This window comes from Cyclopterus lumpus, chromosome 1 (assembly GCF_009769545.1).
Source record: "Cyclopterus lumpus isolate fCycLum1 chromosome 1, fCycLum1.pri, whole genome shotgun sequence".
In the NCBI taxonomy this organism is placed as follows: Eukaryota; Metazoa; Chordata; class Actinopteri; order Perciformes; family Cyclopteridae; genus Cyclopterus; species Cyclopterus lumpus.
The window spans coordinates 21,853,745-21,877,713 of record NC_046966.1 but is presented as its reverse complement, the minus strand read 5'-3'; the positions used below and the strand labels follow the sequence as shown (position 1 = coordinate 21,877,713).

At 44.2% G+C, this 23,969-nt stretch overlaps 1 protein-coding gene across 1 annotated transcript in view; it reads left to right on the top strand.

Annotated features, from left to right (window-relative positions):
* LOC117732724 (protein sidekick-1-like) overlaps positions 1 to 23,969 on the top strand; it is a 189,253-nt gene that overhangs the window by 138,553 nt on the left and 26,731 nt on the right. Inside the window, exons 6-15 of the mRNA XM_034535888.1 lie at positions 2,772 to 2,912; positions 4,381 to 4,562; positions 8,121 to 8,236; positions 11,738 to 11,933; positions 12,874 to 12,972; positions 14,332 to 14,523; positions 18,275 to 18,396; positions 18,485 to 18,597; positions 20,602 to 20,752; positions 23,040 to 23,280. Coding sequence (XP_034391779.1) covers positions 2,772 to 2,912; positions 4,381 to 4,562; positions 8,121 to 8,236; positions 11,738 to 11,933; positions 12,874 to 12,972; positions 14,332 to 14,523; positions 18,275 to 18,396; positions 18,485 to 18,597; positions 20,602 to 20,752; positions 23,040 to 23,280 — 1,553 coding nt within the window. The remainder of the gene's footprint in view (positions 1 to 2,771; positions 2,913 to 4,380; positions 4,563 to 8,120; positions 8,237 to 11,737; positions 11,934 to 12,873; positions 12,973 to 14,331; positions 14,524 to 18,274; positions 18,397 to 18,484; positions 18,598 to 20,601; positions 20,753 to 23,039; positions 23,281 to 23,969) is intronic.

Here is a 23,969-nt window from a genome sequence, read left to right as displayed (position 1 = left end):
GAGGGTCCTCGGCTCTGACCGGCAGCACGGCCATCGATTACTCGCTGCCCCCTCCCCCCCCCCACACACACACCTTTAATTATACATATACACAAACACCGCCAGGAGCTGGTGAAGCTGTGATGATGATGCTAAATCAAACATCAGGAGAGGAAATATGAGCTACAGTAAATATGAGCTAACTTGAAGCATGACTACAAAATCTATTTGTATTACTGCAGTGGCCGACACAGCTTGTTTTGATCCACCGTGAGAGCAATGCACAAACTTTTTTCTTCTTTTTTCTTCTTCTTTCCCCCCGACAGCGTCTCGTTAGTGAGTCAGCCTCCTCCGTTTGTGCATCTCTTTTTGGCCTCGGGGGCCAAACAGCACAACAGTTAAAGCAGACAAGACTTAAAGTGTCAAACAAGAAGAAAATAAGCTCATCTATCCGGCTGGTTTCACCCAATCACGTCACATCTGGTTTCTCTCTCCTCCTTTTTTTTTTTTTTTTCCAGTTCCAGTTCTTCTGCTTCTTATTTCTCTCCGTTTCCAAACTCCTACTGGATGAGAGACGGAGGCAGATTTAAACGTCCCGGTAACGGCGTTACATTTAAGAGTCGTGGACTAAGTGAGGAAACGCCGGTGGGCATTAAAACTGTGGAGAATGACACAGATAGAAACTTTGACTAATTCCCACAGCACCACACACACACACACACACAAACATTTAAATCTCTTGCAAATAAAAAGTCCTCTTTTCCTTAATAACAAGGGACAGAGAAAGTGTGTCAGCCAGCGTTCAGACACAGTTATGGGCTGGTACATGTGTGTCTGTGTGCACCAATGATTTCTGGGTGGATGTGAAGTGGTGTGTGTGTGTGTGTGTGTGTGAGAGAGAGAGGGTGTGGGTTAAGGATTGTATATTTAATTAATCTCTGGTGTGAAGCTGATGTCCTCGTACTGAACCCCCGCTTGTATGAAATATTTACCCTTAAACGCTTCGGTGGAAATTAAGGCAATTCACAAGGAGTTTCCTGCTATTGAGTACAAGTGCGCCAGTGTGCATTTGTGTGCGTTTCACAGTGAATGGACGCATCTGTTCAGCACTGTGCGGGGCCCGCGGATGTGTGTGTGTGTGTGTGTGTGTGCATGAATGTGCATCATCAATTTCAGTCAGAAAGCAGTGGCATAGTTTGAGGATTATATATATATATATATATATACCCCATTTCGAGGCGGCTACACTAATGCCTATCTCATTCACACAAGGCCCATTAGCCTATGTGTGTGTGTGTGTGCGTGTGTGTGCGTACTGTACATGTGCTGCCTGACAGTGCCTAACCTAATGGAAGTAAAGCGCAGCTGTAAAAACCGCTGGCCTGTGCCGTGTAACTGCGTTCGTCGGCCTCACTTCACACGAAGATGTGCGCACACACGTTCAACGGCGGATTCAGACACACAAACACGGAGCGCCGCACCACGGCTAACGGCTCAATAGCTCACGGAGAATCATTCAGGGGGACGTGGGGCCACAGAGTGGAAGCGTGTCTGTGTGTGTGTGTGTGTGTGTGAGGGGGGGAATGTAAATCTCCAGACATAATCCATGGAAGGGAAAAGACCATCGGATGTAGCAGTCTGTCTTAAGCTGGGAGAAATGTGTTTGGTGTGTTTATGTGTGTGTGTGTGTGTTTGTTTATGTGTGTGTGTGTGTGTGTGTTTGTTTATGTGTGTGTGTGTGAGCACATATGGCTCTGATTACGTTAGCTGAGCTGCTTACAGTAAAGCCAGAGGCTGACCAGCTCAGCCTGTGTACTTTACCAACCATGAGAGGGCCGGGAGCTTTAATCACGGGTGGGGGTGTAATGGGGGGGGGGGGGGGATGAGTAAAAGATAGAAGGATGAAATAATTGAGGCCAAAGGACTCGATGGATGAAAGGTGAAAGTTTGCAGATGGGAGAGGAAGAAAAATTGAGAAATGGGATCGAAGTGTCGAATGGAAAGATGGTGGAAAAAAGATTTGGAGGGACAGAAGAGAGTTGACCGGAGCAGAGAGAGAGAGAGAGAGAGAGAGAGAGAGAGAGAGAGAGAGAGAGGGATCACGCCGACCTCACTAGGGAGGGGAAGACAGCTCTTTGTTCACTCTCGGCTAATGGTGATCAACGAACTGTTGCTGCGACCGGGTCACGTGGAGGCAGAAATAATAACTAAATAATAGCAGAATTTAAAGAGTAATCTGCGATGCGTCGCTCCAATCTGCCAGTTGGTAAAACACACTCGTGCTGAGTTCAGGGAACGCCGTTCACATTTGTGCTCCGTCATCTGTGGCGCGCTGGAAGTGATGCGTTAAAACGTTTCCCAGCAGCGGCGCCGGCATCTTTTTTTTGGGGGGGGGGGGGGGGGTGTTTGAAACAAATGAACGATTACGGGCGGAAGATGAGAAGCAAATGTGTGAGATGAAATGTGCGAGACACACGCCGTCGAGCGAGGGATGAGAGGGGTGATGGGCAATGAGAAAAATACAATAAGAATTCATCAGAGCTGCTTGAGCTGGGAGATGATTCATAATAAGTTGCAGTCCTGTCTCGTGTATTTTCCAGTGATTATAATCACCGTCTGACCCCCCGCTCACACTAGAAAATATGAAGATACGTTTTAACCTACTTATCTATTATGCTGCTGCCGTCCATCTAAGTGAAATGCGAAGACGCCATGATGTCCTCGTTACCAGGCGACTAATAAAACGTAATCAAAATCCCTCTTTTTCTTCCTTGTGTTTGTTTGTTTGTTAGATTGATGCTGAGGGAGGAGGCACCCAGCGCTCCCCCGAAGAATATTGTGGCCAGTGGACGGACGAACCAGTCCATCATGGTCCAGTGGCAGCCTCCGCCCGAGCTCCAGCTCAACGGAGTCCTCCGAGGATACGTGCTACGGTATATATATATGTGTATATATATATATATATATATATATATATATATATATATATATATATATACGCACAGTGTTTATAACACCAATGAAAAGTCTTACGATGCCTTTATTTACATTTCAAATTGTTCTATGTTGTGGAAACATTTAGTCAAGTAATTGATTGGTTACATAGCAGGAAATAAACGTTCAAACATTTTGATAATCAGTCATTTTTAAAGAAAAATACTTCATTTTGCTGCTTCAGACCATTGCGCATGTATTTAAATGTGGGTTATTTAGCTTTTAAACAACTTGGCATCTGGAATATTTTTTTCACTCTTCTAAACCACTCTCTGACGCATGAAAATGTGTCTATAAATGTATTATAATGCATTTTAATAGGGACGGCTCTGCACTGTCCTTCACTTTGACGTATACTTAAAGTGTAATCAGCTCCCTCACACGCCATTTGCATATAATTGCAGATGAAGCTATCGGGTCTTTATCCGTCATTCAGCGTGTTATCTGACTCCACTTCTGAACTCAGTCGAAAAAAATAGAAACGACAGATTTTATTCCAGATTTATTGGACAAGAACTTCTACCTGTCCATGTCTTCCCCTTTGCATTCTCCTTTTGTGTGTGTGTGTGTGTGTGATAGAGCGCTGACTCCGGTGAAACGTTGGAATATCCTGTTACACCCAATAGGCTCCATATTAAAACGCTGACACGTGGATTATTACTCCATTGAACTCCATCAGATATGTACAATACCTAAGTGGTATTACACCGCCCTGTCTCGTCGGCTCATATATCCTTTTAAGTGCACATTTATATCACGTGTAGTAAAGCGAAGGCCTTGAAGGTGGACTACTCAGAGATGTTGAGCGGGCATTAAAGGTTTTTTGTTATATTTTTTAAGGGTTTCTGACGCGATTCAAGTTTTTTAACGATAGAAGATCCTTCAGAACAGTTTCTCTGCCTCCCAGATGGTCAACACTTGTATTTAGGATTATACAATATCAACACTCGCGTGGCTTTATGTTATCTTTTTTATTAAGCTCTGTGCACAGTATCTTGGGAAGTGTAACACATGTGGTTGTTTTACCCATATTCATGTCCAAAGCGTGTTTACACTATAATAAGAAAGAAAAAATACAAAATATAAAAGAAAACACTGAGCTGTGCTGTGTGATACAAAGAGGATGTAATTTGCAAAGTGTTGACCAAGGAAGGTGCAAATAATATAAACAGTTTAAAGAACATATGGGCCAAGGGAATAATAAACATGTGGTAAAAGAACAAGTGTGTTGCATTTAGGGGGATCGATTTGCAGACATTATTAATTATTAATGTGTGTGTGTGTGTGTAAGTTTCAGTTCTCTACTACTGGACATGCATTTGTCTTAGTGTTGCGTTGCATTTGTTTAGCTACACACCAATATATTTACAAGTGTGTGTGTGTGTGTGTGTGTGTGTGTGTGTGTAGGTACCGTCTGGCAGGGCTGCCGGGGGACTACCAGGAGAAGAACATCAGCAGCCCGGAGACCAACTACTGTCTGCTGAAAGACCTGATCATCTGGACCCAGTACCAGATCCAGGTGGCTGCCTTCACTGGGGCCGGCCTGGGCGTCTACAGCAGCTCGGTCACTGAGTACACGCTGCAGGGAGGTGAGTTAGGAACACACACACACACACACACACACACATACACACACTTTAATCTCTCGGTCTTAGAGGGAAAAGCAAATGTACCAAGAGGGTTTTGAGACATTATGTCGAGCGGCGGTCCGTGCACACACGCACACACACGCACACACACGCACACACGCACATACGCACACACGCACATACGCACACACGCACACACGCACACACGCACAGACGCACACACGCACACACACACGTCACTGAACTTGGAGTATTCCAGCATAGAAATATTAGGAGCATAATCTTTTAGTGTGCATTGCTTTCATTAACTGCCCAAAAGAAGCTCTTAAATCCCGGACCAAGAAGAGACATTAAACGCACACACGTGTTCCCACTTTGAGGGCAAAATGTGTGTCCAGGTGGTGAAATACATTCTAGAAATAGATTCATAATGAACTTTTGAGGTGAGACGAGAGATGTCTGATTATTTGTCAATATTGTTGTCAATATGTCAAACCGTGGTACTTATTATAATATCATAATGCAAGAACCCCACATTTATAAATAGGGAGAGCTTTATTTCATGTCGATAGAAATAACAGGAATTGATATGCGTCTGTGAGATGTGATCATAGACCTTTGTTATTAATGAAATAAAAGAGAACAAGAAGCATTAAAGTCCTAAACAAACTTGGCGCGTGGCATTTTCCACACGTTACGCTTACTTCTGAACTTTTGCTTGATCTATATTTTCCTTTTTGACGTGGACACATTTTTGAGTCAATTGTGTGAAAGCGCACACATCTCTTTAAAAAAAAAACTTCTGCGCTCCAGCACACCACAGAGAGACCTTTTCATTGGGGTTGTCATAGCGATACGGTGGAGCATCCTCAACGATTTCCTACCACTGGAGATCACAGTGACAGGCAGCGCTCCCTCAGCAGGCCGGTCGTCTCCATGCAGCTCAGACTTGTCAACGTTGCCCCCCCCCCCCGGAGGATTCAGCCGGCTCGGAGGAGACTCCGGGGCCGACGCAGGGACATGCCGGAGGGATTACACCTCCCTGTCTGGCCGAGGAGTCTGTGCCGCTCTCTACATATGATGCCATACAATAATATAGCGTGTGGGTTGTCATGAACACACTCTTGAGTCCACGGCGATGGAGTGAAAGATGGAGGAATGTAAGCAAAGGCCTTAAAGAAAGAGGAAGGGGTCGTGCTCCACTCCTCCTGACTTTTATTCCAACAGTGGATTATATTTTATTAAAGATAGACTGAGCTTCATACACTCTCACACACACACACACGTGCACATAAAAAATTCAAAAAAAAAAAGTTCAGGGTAGGTTTATAGACACAGGAGAGGGAGGTAGGCTCATTAATTATTCTAATGTGGTTTAATGGGAGTGGCTGCAGTGGATTGGACATGTTCTCCCTCACTATCTCTGAGAGGATGTGGTTGAAGTCCGTGTTACACTCTGATAACGTTGCTCTCTCTCTCTCACACACACACACACACACACACACACACGGGCACACACACGGGCACACACACGGGCACACACGCATACTAAGATTCCCCCAGAGGACGGAGTTTAGTGTTTTATCTGTAGCAGTGAGCTGCAAGGGGTTAGAAGCAGATTCCCTGGAGTACAGTCAGCATGGCGGGGGGGAGGATGAGGGGGGGGGGGGGGGGGGGGGGGGGGCATCTTCAACATCAATTAATCTTCCGTCTCCCTCTCTGTCTTCTCATCCTCCGTCGACTCTTTCTCTCACTCGTCTCTTCCCTTTCCGTTTCTCAGCTCGGTGCACTCTTGTCTCGTCTGGCTCTCTCTTTTTTATTTTTTTTTTGGGCTCAATAAACACGAGATGCAAAGGCCATTCCCATCATGCAACAGTGCATTATCACTCCGTGGCTCTCGAGCGTCAGCATAAACCCCTTACAGCGTAATCACCGTATCATGTGGCCCACGGACACACATGCAGTATGTATATATTTGTATATATTTTTATACTCCACTCTGCTCCTCCTGGAGACCTGCTGCTCTGATAGATTCCATATGAAGCCTAAATATTCACATGCAAAGAGGCACATTAATGCACCGGCATGAGGGGGGAAATAAGAAATGAGAAAAGTAAACAGAAACAGTGATGTGTGAGTGGATCTTTGTGTGAGCGCTACATTGAGCGGTCCTTGTTTACCGTATTTACATAGCCAGTCTCGTTTTTTTTCCCCGAATAAAGTAACCTACTTTTCAAAGGAGAAAATTGCTCTGATATACAGAGTATATTGCGCAATCGTCTCACTCTCTGGTGGCAGTAAAGGCCTTGGCCATGCACGCTTCAAACAGCTGTTCTGCTATTCACTCTTTAAATTATTAGTACTGCTGCTTTAGTTTGACTGCACATTCTTATTATTGACATTTTTTTTATTGTCGAATCTTTGAACTGCGGATTCAAAATTTAAACAAAGAAAAACCAGAGAGTCCTGGTTTGAGGCTGATTTGTTTGAACATAGATGTGTTGTTGTTGTTTTTTATCCCAACAATGTATAAATAACAAAGTGTTGATGCACTTCACGAGGACAACTATACGCAGGCTCGTGTCTCCTGGGAAAAGTGTTTTAATAAAATAACCCCCGATGATGTCACCGGGGGTTATTTGGGGGTTTAATTGAAAACCTACATTACAGTAGTGGATGTGTGGGGGTTTGAAAGAAGATAAAAAAAAAAATGTACCATTTCGTAAGTTGCATTGTCGGAAATATAAGATCCAAGTTTCTTTTAACTTGACCCCCAAAACCGCGAAATAAAAGAAATATTACCATTATTTCTTTAACACCCTGCCTCTTGGGAGTGCTCCACCGTAACGTGAGTACCTTAAGCATTTATACGAATCCAGTGTCACCGTTCAAGTTTCTAGTACATTATCATTTCCATTCAATTGATGATGGCGACGCCGTTACATCGTCATCATCATGTGGGTCGTCATAAAGCTTGACGGGGCCGCAGTAAAGGGAGAGCGATGCGTCTCCGTGGATTTAACCAACAACTCCAGTGAGTCATCTAACTTTCCTGCGGCCGCCGTCGGTCCTCCTGAGGTCACCGACTGAACGGCCGTAATGGACCCCATTTATCACTTTGGCTGTCTTTTATGAGCCGTCATTGTTCAGCCCCTGTCACTGGAGGAGCAGCACCCCGTATCTCACTTATCCCTCAAACGATACCGCGCGAGAAGAAAAAAAAATATGTGCAACGCAAAATACAATAGATGAGATGAATTTCATTGAGAAATTAGGTCATTTTGCAGCAGAGAATAGCAGCGTGGGGTTGGCATTTAACTTGTGCAAGCCAAGCAGATATTTTAATTTAAAAAATGAACTGAATATCAATGTGAAATATGGTGCTGTATGATTTAAAGGCACACAACTTGTTGAAAAAGTTCAAGTGTAACCTTGAAAGCTGTTTATTTCTGCAGCTTGGGGCTCCAAGTCTGCCATTGTGCATGTTGTTCCCATCTAAACACTCTTCCTCCTCCCTGTGGTGAACCGGCTGCAGCTAAATGTTTCCCGTGTGCTCAGTTCCCACAGCACCTCCGCAGGAAGTGGAAGTTTTAGCTATCAACTCCACGACCATCCGCTTCACGTGGAACCCTCCGCCTCAGCAGTTTATTAATGGCATCAACCAGGGGTACAAGGTAAGCCTCGACGTGTGTGTGTGTGTGTGTGTGTGTGGATGTTAACACTGCGTTCTTGTAAAGGTTGATAAGATAAAAGATCCTTTTTGTCTTGATGGATTCTTTATACGTGCGGGAATCTGGCCTGTAATGTCTGAGAAGTGACGTGAAAAAAAAAATCATATGCGTACATTTTATTTATAAAAACAAGCCATACAAACAATTTTTTTAGCTGTTTAAAAAAAAAAAGAAGGTCTTTCAGCTCAAAAGGTCGTGGCCCAGAATGCATTGCTCTGCTCTTGTTTACCCATATGCTTAGCCCCGGCCGAGTGAAGGATCAGCCTCCAGGTATAAAAATGAAAACGCCTAGATGGAGGAAAAAGAGAGGGAGGATTAAATGTGTTGAAAGAGGAGAGGAGGTGTTGAGCAAATAGGGTGCGAGAGACCGAAGAGAAATAAGAGATAATAATAATAATAATAAAGAGGCAGGATAATGGGGGAGCCGGGGTTGAATGCTGTGAGTGATCTATACGTAGTAGTTTTTTAGTATGCAAGATTTATTATTCACTTCATTGTGGCAACCGACCCTCAAGGAGCTGATTAACATAACAAAGAAAACACATCACATTCCTGATGTGCATCACTGGGTCCGTGTGTGTGTGTGTGTGTGTGTGTTTTAGAGAATGTTGATGTTGACGTCTTCGTTGCTTAATAAATACTATATGGCTTTCCCTCTGTCTGATGCCGTCTCTGTAGAACGTGGGCTCCACCACTCTGATTTAGTGGAGCTGCACATGTGTGTGTGGTTCTGGTTAGCGGACGGTAGATAATGATATTAATTACAAAGCATATGAAGCAAAGCCCCATCTCATCTCATCCCAACACAGGTCACTGGCTGTATACAATACCCGTAATAATATAGCTCCAAGCCTGATTGCTGCAGGTGGAACCAAAGAGACACATTTTGTGTGTCCTCGAAAAAGCTTCAGATTTTTGTTTCAGACAACGGTAACATTCCTCTCTATCTTTGCGTGACGAAGGGTCGAGCATTCATTATATGAACCCGGTTGTATAGAAGACGCGTTAAGAAGCGCAGCACCTATAGCTCAGTACATGAGATCCTCACGCCTCACGAGGTTTCACACCGCGCAGCAGAAAGACCACAAACTGTGCTTGTTTGTTTTTCTTTAGCGTCGTGTTGTTCTTGCCCGTGCTCGATGTCTCCTCGGCGACAGCGCTGTGTTCTCCGGCGCGCCTTTGGGTTTTCCCCCGTTGCAACCCAGGTCCAGAATGCACCCGTCGCTATAGCAACAGCGCTACCCCGATCGTCCCCACCGGCGCGCTTTTGAGAGTGGACGGAGCGTTCCGATGCTCGAGGGTCCCAGATCAGCGCTCTCGCTGCACTGTGCTGATAATAAAGTAGAATGGGAAGACCTTCATCCGCCATGACGGACCGGGCGCCCTGGGCAGAGAGAAGAGCTCCACTGTCTCTGGGTTTCACCAACGAGAAGATCTCTGTGGGGCTTTCATTGGGTTGCTTTTGCAGATTGTAGAGATAATATGATGCAGTGGAACAGCTTTTTTACGGGGAAATATAGATTTTATATTTATATTTGGCAACATAAGTGTGTTTCTGTAACACTTTTTTTTTTCTCTTCAGCAGAATGTCTGTTTGTCGCGCTACAATCCACAACAGCCACAAAAAAAAAATGCGTCACGGTTAACTAGCAAGAAGCATATTGGCTGAATAAACAATAAACCAGATCAATTTAAAGTGATAACTGATAACTCAGTAAAGTGCAGATCTCCGCCAACGGACTATAAGGCTTCGTAAATCCTTCGTAAATCCAGAATGCAGCTGCTCGACTGGTCTTCAACCTCCCGAAATGTACCCACACTACTCCGCTCCTCCACGACCTTCACTGGTTACCGGTGGCCGCCCGCATCCGCTTCAAAACATTGGTACTTGCGTACCGTGCTGCGAACAGATCGGGTCCGGTATACATCCAGGACATGGTCTAACCTCACACCCCAGCCCGTTCGCTTCGCTCGGCTTCTGCCAATCGGCTTGTAGCTCCTTCACTTCGAGCTAAACACTCATCAAAATCACGACTGTTTGCTGTGCTGGCTCCTCATTGGTGGAACGAGCTCCCCATTGACATCAGGACAGCAGAAAGTCTCTACATCTTCCGTCGCAAACTAAAAAAAACACATATTTTTCGACTATACCTTGAATAGGGAAGGTAGAGCCGTAGTAGCACTCTAGTAGCACTTAAATGTCCCTTACCGATAGCACTTTGTAGTTTAGCACTTTAGTAGCACTTAAATGTCACTTACGGATAGTACTCTGTAGTTTAACGTTATTGAAGAAATTGTACTTCTTGTTCTTGTTGTTCTGAGTTTGGACTCATGGTTTAATGCACTTATTGTAAGTCGCTTTGGATAAAAGCGTCAGCTAAATGACATGTAATGTAATGTAATGTAAAACAACTCAAAAACAATGCACTCTGCTGTGTCATCAATAGCGACCCCTAACGGCCGCAAACAATAAATATATCAATAAAATATGTGTAGGCTGCGCCCGTAATCACTTTATTCACTTAGACAATAAGACTGTGTAGTGAGCAACGAGTTGATATTTTTTTACACGTATTAATCGTGTTTTGTGTCACATCACTGCCAACGTAATTATGGGGATTCATACTGAAAATGACTTCACACACACACACACACACACACACACACACACTGCATGCCGTCACTGATGCATTCAAGAAGTGCCGTTTGTGTTTATCATTTAATGTGCCAAAAAATGAACCAGAACAAATACAGTAAAAAAAAACAGCAGACATTTTGAATTATTTTTATTATACGCAACTTGTTTTCCCCGCGAAAAACTTGGTGGCAACTTCGCATCTCGGCAAGTTATTGTTTAACCAGGATCTATAAATATGGCTCCATATCACACAGCGTTGCCTGTGGCTTGTCTCTCATTATGAATATTTAAGTGTATGCTTTTCTCCCCCCCCCCCCTCGCGCTTGTTTTTGTAAATATAGCAATAACGCAAACAAAACTGCTGCGGTTCTGAATATAAATCAATTCTCACAATAGAGCCGAATTAACTTTTCATTAGACTTAGTTGGACTTCTCAGACGTTGTTATGACTGCTGGCAGGAATTTATGTAAAGTGCTACACTCATACGTAAATAAATGCTTAAATTTGAGATGCAGATCGACTTTTATTTCGATGTTAACGAAACATTAATATTGTTTTTGCCATTTCTTTTTTTTGCCAGCTTTTTGGCAGTTGGGAGCATTTAATGACACAAAAAAAAACAAAAAAAAAAACCTTTTTCAATTAATTCCGATGGCCTGGAGCTAACGCTGCTTGATTAAAAATGACGATTGAACAAAAACAATAATGGAAAAAAAGACAACGAGACAATAGCCGCGATGGCCATTTTCGGTGGTGTGGCCGACCCGCCGGATTAAAAGCCCACTAACCATTCCGTCTCTCGCAGCTGCTGATCTGGCCCGAGCAGACTCCGCAGGACGTCGTCGTGGTGACCATCACCCCGGACTACCCCGGTTCGCGCCACACGGGGTTAGTCGGCGGGCTCAAGAAGTTCACCTGGTACTTTGGCTCCACCCTCTGCTTCACCACGCCTGGAGACGGCCCCCGGAGCCCGCCCACTATGCTGCAGACGCACGAGGACAGTGAGTACTCACACACACTCACACACACACACGCACACACACACACGCGCGCGCGTGTACACTCCAATGTGAACAGAACACAGAGACCAGCCTCTCCTGTGAATATTAATGACAGCGTATTGACTTGCTTTGTGTTCACTCCAGCTGTTTCAATCAGTGTGAAGCGCAGCTGTGTGCGCTGCGTTTTCTCTCAGGCCTCTACTTTCTATTGTCTCCTTTTTGATATGTCGCCCCCCTCACTGTGTCTTTTTAAGGGGAATTAATTCATATGTTTTTGAGACATACTCGTATTTATAGCCTTCTGGTCCATTGATAAACATAATAGCTGCCCAGTTGCAAGTATACATGCACAGAGTCGCAGCGTCAAATAAACACAATAGCCTATAGGCAGACAGACAAGCAATTATTAACAACCAGCAATTATCGAGTGGGAAGGGGATATTAGAAGCCATTTGTACACATACACACACACACACACACACACACACACACACACACAAGCACACACTCCAACACAGCCGTGGACTGGTATTGATTGGGTGCTGGGTGTGCTGCAGGGTTAACGGTGGGTGTAATTCTTGCTTGATGATAGCTTTTTGCGTGTGTGTGTGTGTGTGTGTGTGTGTGTGTGTGTGTGTGTATGTGTGCGTGTGTGTGAGTGTTATTGAATGTCTTAGATGAATAGCTTAATCGCTTTGCAGGGAGAGTGGTTAGAGAGCCATACATGAAATGAGAAATGACAGGCATGTGTGTGTGTGTGTGTGGGCGCGTGTGTGTGTGGGCGCGTGTGTGCGCGTGGTTATCGATGCCTAAGTGATTAGGAGGTGGTGTAGGAAGTCGAAGAGCAGAAAGTAATGGGCTGCATGGACAAGAGGCTTGTGTGGAGGGATGATTTCCTAAAAAATATTAGTAATATGATCTGAATCTTTTTTTTTCTCAGCACCTGGACCTGTTCGCCACCTGAGCTTCACGGAAATCTTGGACACGTCGCTCAGAGTCAGCTGGGCGGATCCCGCAGACAAGAACGGCATCATCATCGGTCAGAGCATTTAAAGTACCTCTTAACTCGTCTCCTCCATGATCAAGAAGCTTCCATCGGGCCACGTTCACTCCCGCGAACAGCTGAGAGGGAAGCTTTAATTAGGGTTGGTGAGCGTCTTCTCGCCGGAAAGTCAAACGCATAACGATGAGACATGAATTAATTGAACATGCTTCATTTCATGTCGACGACAACAACAACAACAACAACAAAAAAGAACAAAATGCATCAAGAATCAAGAATGTTAAAAAGAGAAGACGAGAAAACCAAGAACAACGATGTCACCATCAAATATTTTCAGATAGTAGTTTGAGTTCTTCCTCTAGTCCATTTCCATGAACATGTGTTGTATGTTGCCAGGAAGTGAATTACTTCTTGCTTTGTACATGTTTGTGCAGATCCCTGAATTCCAATGCACGCGACTTTAAAAACAGCTTTTCGCCGCATTGTAGGGTTTCTTTTTGTGCAGTAGTTGTTGCTCCACACCTCCACAGTACCTTATGATCCAGAGTGCAGAATGACTAATATAGGTATTAAAAAAAAAAAAAGAGAGAGGAACCCTAAAACTTCTCCAATTAGTCTTTTCTTCGCCTGTGTGTCGGTGTTCGACTGATTCATCATCCGCTAATCCCTTCTCTCTGCAGCTTGTCTTTTCACATTAACTCCAACTTGCCCTTATCCCACGCATCCCGACACCCATGGTGTTGTTTGTGTGGCGCGTCGCAGAGCTCAAGCCCCCAAATTAATTTTGCCTCAGCTCGTCCGTGGCCCCCGTTAGACAATGAGCACGACAAGCTGCTGTGAATTAAGCGACTCTGCGCGCGCGCGTGTGTGTGTGTGTGTGTGTGTGTGTGTGTGTGTGTCGGGTGATCGCCTACAAAACAAAGTCCACACGATACAGTCGGGCCGACACACTCAAAGAGGACATTCAATCAAGGTCACCTTGCACATTTACTCTTTTCTCCTCAACCTGCTTTTCATCCAACACCTGGTGAGCACACAGACAGATGAGGGACCATTTACCCTCTCCGGGGCTTTACTCACATGTGGCCTCACACACACACACACACACACACGCACACACACACACACACACATGTTAGAAAGTGGTGGAGTGTGATGCATGACTCTGAAGATGCGTAAGGACAGACAGGGATTTTGACTGTAGTTACCCCTCCAGCGCTGCCTTCCTCCTTTTTTGGCTTCACGCCTCTCATTATGCGCCAGTGTGTGTGTGTGTGTGTGTGTGTGTGTGTGTGTGTGTGTGTGTGTGTGCATGTGCATGTGTTTGTGTGTATCCACGTCTGCTCGTGTCTGTGCGCTCCTTTATTAACCCAGCGTGTGCTCCACACCCTGCAGGCTACGTGTTGTGGTGGGAAGTTTCTGGCGCAGAGTCGAGTCGTGAGGAACGTTCGCTGTCAAACTCCACCCTGCAGTACCAGCTGACCGGACTCACCTCCACCACCGCGTACACGCTGCAGGTGGCAGCGCTCACCGCCGCGGGGCGGGGCGTGGTCACGCCCTCCACCATCTCCACCGGAGTCCCGCCAGGTACAATAAAATACAGACGGGGGGAAAAAAAAAAAGGAGCCGCTGACAGTGGATGTTAAAGGAAGGTTTTTCCTCTCCTGTGTGTTGCGGAGTAAATGTGAGTGATGAGCCCTCACAATGCCATTGTCTTTCCTCGGGCTGATAAGTGGCTGTTACTGTGCATCCATGAATCATCACCCACACAACCCGACACACACACACACACACACACACACACACACACACACACACGGGCACTCACAAGAGTTAGTCGTTCACAGCATCTCGCGCAGCGCTCTAACATGTGGGTTGTTTGTGTGTGTGCCGTGTGCGCGCCATGCTTGTGTGCATGATGAGTTTGTATGATTGGACCAAGGCCAACTTGCAATCATTATTAGTGCTGATTAACTGCAAATGGCAAAGTGGTGGGAGAGGAGAGAGAGAGAGACTATCAAAGAGCAGGACTGAAGAAGGCAGCACATAATGAGGGAAGAACAGAGAACACAGAAAAATGCAATCTCCAAAGAACAGAGGACCCGAGTCTCTCAGAAATGGACGGAGAGAAAGAGAGTGGAGGAGAACGGAGAGGGGGAAAAACTTGCTCATACAGCGGGATTTTTTGTCCTAACATTTTCTGATTACTAATTTATGAATAAAGGCAGTAAAAATATTGAAAGCAAGATGGATACAGACAGTTTCAGATTCAGAGGTTATTCATTAATTCATGAAAGCAAAAGACTGAAGGAAAGACGGAGAGACTGAAGATTAGGGGGAAAGAACTAAAGAATGAGAGAGAGAGAGAGAGAGAGAGAGAGAGAGAGAGAGAGAGAGAGAGAGAGAGAGAGAGAGAGAGAGATCCACCGAGCGTAGATTCTTGTCTTGTTTATTTATTCATGTATTCACGGAGTTGAGAGAATGTTGTCATTCATCTGAGCGTGGCAGCTGAAATCAACATCCCCACATTACAACCGTTACAAGTTTGCTGCATGCGCTTTACGGAGCGGCGCCTGCTGATAGCTGGAATTGCATCGTGTCGCACGCATGTACCAAAAAAAAAATATATTGTTTCCATAATAACAACTGGACCCGGTCACGTGATGTAATCTGTTTACTCCCCCCGAGAGAGAAAAAAAGAACAAAATCGACAAAATCTTTCTGATGTGTCCCGTTGCCCCACACGTCGTTTGATTTAACACGTCGGCTTTACGGATCCTGTATTCCTGTATTCCGCCATGTTCAGCAAATAAATGATGCTGCAGCAGAACTGGAAGGATTACAGTAGATCACCCCCAGAGCACTCACACCATCCAGAGACACCCAGTACCAACCAAACAGGGGAGGAGAAGCGGCTGGAAAGTGGGGTCTGAAGTGTGACTGGAACTTTTTTTTATTTCATTAGCAGCATGCATATAATTTTGTCAGGACGTTATTTATTTTAAAAAAGGGGATTTTAGCTGCAGAGCCAAGTCCATTCAAACAGCTGTCAGTGAAGAAGTCTGTTCGGAGCCGGCTGTAAATTGTGAGTGGCATTTTGAAAGGTGGAGTTGTAAACCTCTCATTTGGAATATTTAGTTCCGGTCGATGTGTGCATACAAAACGTATTATTATTATTCCTATTTGATTTATTCCAGGTGACGAGCAACCGGTTATAGTCTCGTGGTTGCTCGTTGTTGACCACAGTCAGCTAGAGTGGGACAGGAGCACGTTTGTTCTAACTTGTCGTGTTTTAGCAGAACATGCCAGATAACTTTATTTGTCCTGTAAGCAGAATTTACTTGATTTCTAATTTCTTCCAATTTTTGTAACGTGATCTCATCCCTATTCGTCATATATTTCTGCCGCCTTTTAGCATCGTCTTTAGCAGCATGCACGGTCAACGTGGTTGAGATGGAAAAAAAATTCTCCTTTATTAGTCCAACAGCAGCAAAAAGGGGACATCGGTGAAACAAGATATCGCAAATAATCATATCTAAACATAGTCTTAGTGGTTGAGTTCACATTATTGCACATCTGAAGTATTGATATGGCACAGAATATTGATATTGCGCAAGTTGTATAGATTGACACTGCACATAAATGAATGAATTGTCCTTTAAGATTAAGTTAAGTGAAGGAAAAGGTAATGTGTTGGGTTAAAATAACATATATGTCGTATATAATTCACAAACACAGGGGGACACAAACACCGGTCCCCTGGGTGATAGTCCTGTGTGTGTGTGTGTGTGTGTGTGATCCAACCAATAGCTCTCCTTTACACCCCAAGTGGACATTGTCGCTCTTAATTTACGTCTGTTGCTCTGAGAGTCTAACAACTTATCCTCCTATAAAAAATATATACACTTATATTTAAAGTGCAACAAATATTCTTTTTGGGAGAAGGAAAAAAACGCGAAATACAAAGATACGTTGCACCTGAAACGGGAAGGTACCGTTTCTCTCCAGAGCGGTTGTCACTGACGACCGGTCCTCCACATCGCATTTTTCCTGTCACTCATTACTTTCACGAAGATGGAACAATGTTAGAATAAGAATGGGTCAACTATAATTGATGAGGCTTTTGCAGCCTACTCAGACAGTTATAGCCCTTAAATGGACTTCAGTGAACTACGCATTTAATTCACCTCTCGCCTCCACTGGTAGCGGAGATTTATCGCTCTGCATTTTATTGTCGACCTTGGAAATATGATTTGCCCAAGATAGATATACAGCGGGAGCATAAACGCCTGTGCTTTAGTAGAATTAACGTTTTTTCTTTCTTTCTGGAACTAAACTTTTTATTTTAATGCATTGGCACATAGACATAGAAAAAAAGAAGAAAAAAATGACTATTTCTTGGCTCACTCTTGCGTCAAGCTTTTTTAAAAGTAATTTTTATGCAAGTCATTATTGTTGACATGATTTCCTAATTCCTCTCTTCCTATTATAAATGTTATCGCAGGTGTATTAAAGATGATAATTAATTTGTATTTTTTGGCATTTGAACATGTTATCCCTTTCATAAAAATAATATTTTTTGTCTTTCAATCATTTCTTTTGATCCAGACCTTTTGAAATAATTCTCCATGCTGTGATGCTACAATTCTTTTCGACTAGAACAAAGAACGATATATTTTTTTATTTTTCTACAAATAAATTGTTGTTGTAAATCGTTCCCGCAGCACGAGCAATTATTTTATTTCAAAGGATTTGCAACTCACCATTGAAATATAACAAATAACAATAATGTGAACGCAACGACCCCGCAGGTTTTGTTCAATAGATATTTCATATACATGTAAGAATACAGTACTCGCTGCCTCTCTGCTGTTCTCGATAGCCTTGAGTAACAATAAATACACAAATGTGACTCCTTCCTGTCGCTCTGCAAAGACAACACTGAGATCTGTGCATCTACGCATCCAAACAACCATCTAGCCACTTCCAGTACCCCCCCCCCCCTCCCCGCTCCCTCAACATCCTAATCCTACTGGACCTCAGTGCAGCCTTTGACACCATCAACCACTCCACCCTCCTCTCCCGTCTCTCCTGGTTCAAGTCCTACCTCTCCGACCGCCATCAGTTCATTAGCGTCAATAAATTCAAGTCTGACACAGCCTCAGTCTCTCAAGGTGTCCCCCAAGGTTCGGTACTCGGTCCCCTCCTCTTCATCCTCTACTTGGCAACATCATACGCTCTCTCTCCTTTTTTAATGCGCCATACAGATAAAAATGTATTATTATTATTATTATTATTAAAGCAGTCATTTATTTGACATTCTTTTTTCTCTCCGCAGAACTTCCTGGTGCGCCATCTAATTTAGTCATCTCCAACATCAGCCCCCGGACCGCAACACTTCGGTTCCGCCCCGGTCTTGATGGCAAGACGGTCATATCACGATGGATCGTAGAAGGCCAGGTGCGTGTGTCCTCGTTGGTGCTCGAGCTCTTTTTTTTGTGCTTCACCGCTGACTCTGAAACTCAAACTCCTTCCTCTTAATGAACAGGTAGTGAAGGAGGATGGACAGGAGGAGGCGTGGAGAGTTGTCTACGAGAAAGAAAACCAGCCAGATGCCGACACGCTGGAGATCCCCGACCTCACGCCGTTCACCCAGTACAGGTGAGCAGCAAACATCCCCCGCCTACACAAGAACATAGTTTACCACACACACACACACGCAAACTCACTCACACACGTCTCACTCTCCGCCAGTTTCTGCAGCATTGCAAGACTCAGGTGAAGTTAGATAAATCACACCGACTCACAGAGAGACAGTTCCATCTGAGACTTTTCTGTTTGTCAGCACCTTCACAGCTGCTGCATGCAGATCCTTATTACCCTCCCTCAACTTGCTGGAGGGGAGGAGTGGGGGGGAGTGGGGGGGGAGAAGGTGATGAGAAAGTGGGAAGGGCAACAGAGAGCATTACAGATGGGAAGAGACGTAGGGATAAGAGACAAGGAGGGTAGGAAATAGAGGAGGAGAGAGGAGTGCCTTTAATCCTTGCTCAAGGGCCGTGAAGAGCCCGCGGTTTATAAACGTGGTCTATTGTCACTCTGAACAGCAGCAACACTTTCTTCTCCCTCTCTCTCCCCAAATCTCTCTATTTATCTTCTGCATGTATCTTTCTATCTCTTACTCTCTCTGTCATTGCATTCATCTGTAATGGGATTGCCGCGTGTGTGTGTGTGTGTGCGTGTGTGTGTGTGTGCGTGTCGATGTACAGTCACAGGGATTATGTTGTCACCATTGGGACATCAGATGAAGTGATGCACTTGTCTGTATTTCATATCCCCGCTTTAAGTCCCTCTTTACGCCCGGCTTTCTGTCTCCCTGTACAGGAGCCAGCACTCGTAGATGCAGCCTCTCACATGCAGTCTGCACTCTCACACACTCTCTCACACACGTTGTATCATTCTCGCGCACACGCCGAAGCGCGGCTGCATTTAGAAGTTACAAAAGTAACAAATGCTCCCTTGTGTGTGTGTGTGTGTGTGTTTCTGTGTGTGTGTGTGTGTGTTTGTCACCGAGACTGTGCCGGTTATATATCTCTTTTTTTTCTCAGACATCAATATATGCCAGTGGCCTTTTCAGAAATTCTCTGGTGAGAGCTCCAGCTGAAGGATGCCGTCGAGTAAAATATGTTTCAGTTGTGAAGCAAATAACATAACAAATGCTCTGAAAGGCCTGAAATAGTTTCTTTTCTTCACTCCGACTGTGGCGTCTGGTTGTCATGTCCTGGGATATTTTGATTGGGTGCATCACACTATGTTATTGGGCCTTGTGAGCTCTCGCAAATTGTATGCTGATAAAAGAAGTGCTTCTCCGGTAGCTCTGTGTGAACATTTGACTTAAACCTTAGACTGTTGTGAACTGACATGTTTTTCTCAGAAAGGTAATCCAGCAATTTAGTGTTGCACCGTTGTGGAGTTGGTGGACTCAAAAGAGGCAGATTTAAGAAGAAATGTCTAAATCAAAGCAGCGGGGAGGCTAGTTTGGGTGTGGTTTTTTAAAAACACTGGATCCTACATTACCCACAATGCAACTCGATATCACCTTTTCTTTAGACACATTCTTTTTTTAAACTCCCACCTTTGTAATGAATGCTTTTTGTTAGAAAGTCTCCAAACCTGTAGAGACTACGCCAGGGTTCGTACGGTCATGGAAAATCTGGAAAAGTCATGCGATTTTAAAAATGGTTATTTCCAGGAACTGGAAAAGTCCTTGAAAAAAAAAAGTAATCCCAAAAGTTTTGGGAAAACGTCAAGGACATTTGTTATATTCATATGTTGTTCTATTGTCTCTCATTCATTTGTGTCATTTAAGGTAAACTGTATACACCGAGATTTCACAACATGTTTGGTCATGGAAATTTGGTTTAAAGTCATTGAAAAGTCATTGAAAAGTCATTGAAAAGTCATGGAAATCCATTGGTCAAAATGTGTATGAACCCTACGTCACTATGACATCATCAGGGCGTTATTCTTTTCAAATGTGGAGGTCCCCCCCCCCCCCTCCAGTAGACATTACACAACCACTGGCTGCGTAGCACTCCTCATGACAAATTAACTAAACTCGTAGAATCAGTGCACTGTCCCTTTAACTGCGCTCTCTGCTCTCACCAGGTTCAGGATACGCCAGGTGAACATTGTCGGCTCCAGTGCGATGAGCGCCCCCTCCAGGCGGATTCAAACCCTGCAGGCTGCCCCTGACACGCACCCCTCTAACCTCACCCTGCTGTCTGCCACACAGACCAGCCTGCGCTTCAACTGGAAGGTACTGAAACACACGCACACGCACAAGAGACACAATTGCAAGTTACGCTCCTTTAAGTCATTCAAATTGAGCCAATTTCACTCATTTTCTTTGCAAATGCACATCTGTGTATTTGCTCTTATTTTAATATCAGTGCGTGAGTGCATATACGTGCATGTGTGCACTCACCAGCCGCAAGGACTGAACAGGTTGAGCGTCTGACAGCCTATAATCAGTGTCTCTCCTCGTTATCGGCGCTAACGCTAATCTGTCAGATTTCCCATTCAGCGTGCGGACTGCTAGCAGCACAAACTGCAATGCAATTTTCTCTTTACTGTCTTTTTTCTTCTTTGCTCTTGTTCCTGCTCTCCGTCCCTCCCTCTTTCCCTCCCTCTCTCTCTCTTTTACTCTCTCCCCCCCCCCCCCCCCCCCCTCCCCCTCGCTCTTCTATTATAACATAAATGGAGAGCGGAGTATTTTTCCATTTAAGAGTTGGAATGAGAAAAAGAGCCTGTCAAATCAGACACAGACACTGAGGCGCTGTGGGCTACCTGTGCAGCATGCTAATGGGGTTTTACCTGCACGTTCTGTCTGAGCTATGCTAGGTTGTCTGCTGTAATGGAACAATCACAATGGTTTTAGCTAAGGCTATTATTCTAAGCTGCGTATTAAGGGCAATAAAGCCAATGTGACATTCTGTATTATAGCTCCTAAATGCTAAGCTGGAGTATTTTAAATGGCTGGGTGTTTCACTTCCTTATCCGCAGCGCAGCTCAGAGCAACCCCATGTACAACGTTGGTTAAAATCTACTCTGGAATGATATGCCGCGGACAAACTGAACTTCTCACTGATGTGATTTTGGGGCACTGAATAATTTGGGCTGTAATGCATAACGGCTTTTGGAGGTTCACGTGCACAACAGTAGGGAGGATCAGGTGACGGAGAGAAAAAAGTATGGACAGCAGAAGGAGGGAAGGTGACAGGAAATGAGAGTGGAAGACAAGAGAAGATGACAGAGTGTGAATAAAAAAGAGGATGATGGAGAGAGGAAGATCAGGGGATGTAATGTATAAGGAGAGAAGATAGTAAAAGGTTTTTAGGATGTACTTTAAATTTAGACATGTCACATAAATAACCGTATTCTTTAGGGCTACGTAATGCCTTTTCGCACATGTGCGTGTGTGTGTGTGTGTGTGCGTGTCTTTGTTTATATGACATTGTGAGGATCTAAATTTCATACTACACTTTGGTTGTCAGGACCCAACTTGATTCTGAATATGTTCTGATTCAAAAGCTCAAACGGTTCATCTCATAGAGGCTTTATTTTAAAACCTATTTTCTCAATCAGCTTGTTGAACGGTTTTGCACTGGTTTGAAGTGGGCGGACTCCTGCTGGACACAGGTTATGTCACATATTTATGTCAAACGATGAAAGTTTATTTGATCAGTTAGTTTGGTGGGTTGTTTGCTTTTGTTGCTTTGTCGCTTTCAACCAATTCTGATCAAACCACACCCACAAATGTGAATCTTTTTGGTTGCAACAAGCTGTTGTATGTTAAATCAAATTATCATTTTATTATTCGCAATTTTACCAAAATTGGTTTCTCGTTTCAGTCATCCTTTTCAGCCCCTTCTCTGTATAGATAGATCTCCTGTCATCAATCACAGTCAAAATTAATTAAATTCACCACGTGCGAGGATGTCACAGAGTGGCCAAGTGCTGACAAAGTATAAGGGCTTGGCACACTGGCCCTCATTTATTAAGCTTGAATAAGGCTCACAATATTAAAAAAGAATTAGCCTCTGAAATTATCCTGAAAAAGTCTCTTTACTTTCAGTCTTAACCTTAATAAGGTTTTATTACATTACATTACATTACATGTCATTTAGCTGACGCTTTTATCCAAAGCGACTTACAATAAGTGCAATAAACCATGAGTCCAAACTCAGAACAACAAGAATCAAGCAAGTACAATTTCTTCAATAAAGTTAAACTACAGAGTACTATCCGTACGTGCCATTTAAGTGCTAGTAAAGTGCTAAACAACAAAGTGCTATCAGTAAGGGACATTTGAGTGCTACTAGAGTGCTACTACGGCTCTACCTTCCCTATTCAAGGTATAGTCGAAAAATATGTGTTTTTAGTATGTTGTTTTTAAACATGTGTAACCTAGCTAGAAATGATCCTTCAGAGTGCCCCTTTAACTAGTATTTAAAAGTATGTCCATCATGACAGTAAACGAAAAACAAAGTCACTCCAAAACGGGAATGACTTCTCTTTAATCTGCTCTTTTCGTTACCCGGCAGCCTCTTCCAGAGTCCGAGTACAACAGCAGTCCAGAGACTGTGGGGTACCGGCTGAGACTGTGGCGGACAGACGGCCAGGGGGAGGACCGGACAGAGGATGTGGAGAGAGCAGGGGGCGCCAGTGAGACCACGGTAGAGGGCCTGAATCCCTGGACCCAGTACCAGGTTCAGATACAGGCCTACAACTCCATCGGACCTGGACCGTGGAGCGACACGGTCGCCGCGCTCACTGCAGAATCTGGTACAAATCACTCCCGTTTCCTGTTATCAAAAGTGTCCAGCAGAGCTGTCTGTCCAATATCGTATTAGCGGGGTATAAGAAGACACATGGACGAGGTTTAAAGTGCACAATTACCTCTCCCCGTGTCTCCCTTCAACCTGCCAACTCTCTCCGCCCTCTACGCTCTCCATTTCAGTGAGGGGAAGATTGACGGAGAGGGGGGGGCGGGGGCGGGGGCGTTACACATTCAGCGACAGTGAACCGGCGAGCTGTCCGGGGACATTTCGGAGGTCCGCTGTTGGTCACGCTTTAAATCAGCAATGACCTTCAAGCCCCTCGGTATTCAAATGTAAATGGTGTTGTGAATTAGAAATCTTGACCGCACACTCGTATCAATCTCAACCAGCTCTGAACACACACACACACACACACTCCCAAGAATAACTATTTGTATTCCTCAACTCCTGAATAAATATGTATGTGTACACTGGGTGTAGATGTGTTAAAGCTCCCTAAATGCTTTGGATGCGTTGAATGCAGAGGAAGAATTTATTGTATGTATTGTGATGATTAAAAAAAATAAGAATAAAATAACATAAAATAAAGTCACTCAGAAGGTTAATAGGTCACTTAGGTCATTGAAGTTGCCTGAAGAAGAAATTGGTGTGTTTATAGATGAAAATATATAAAAAGGTACGTAAACAATGGAG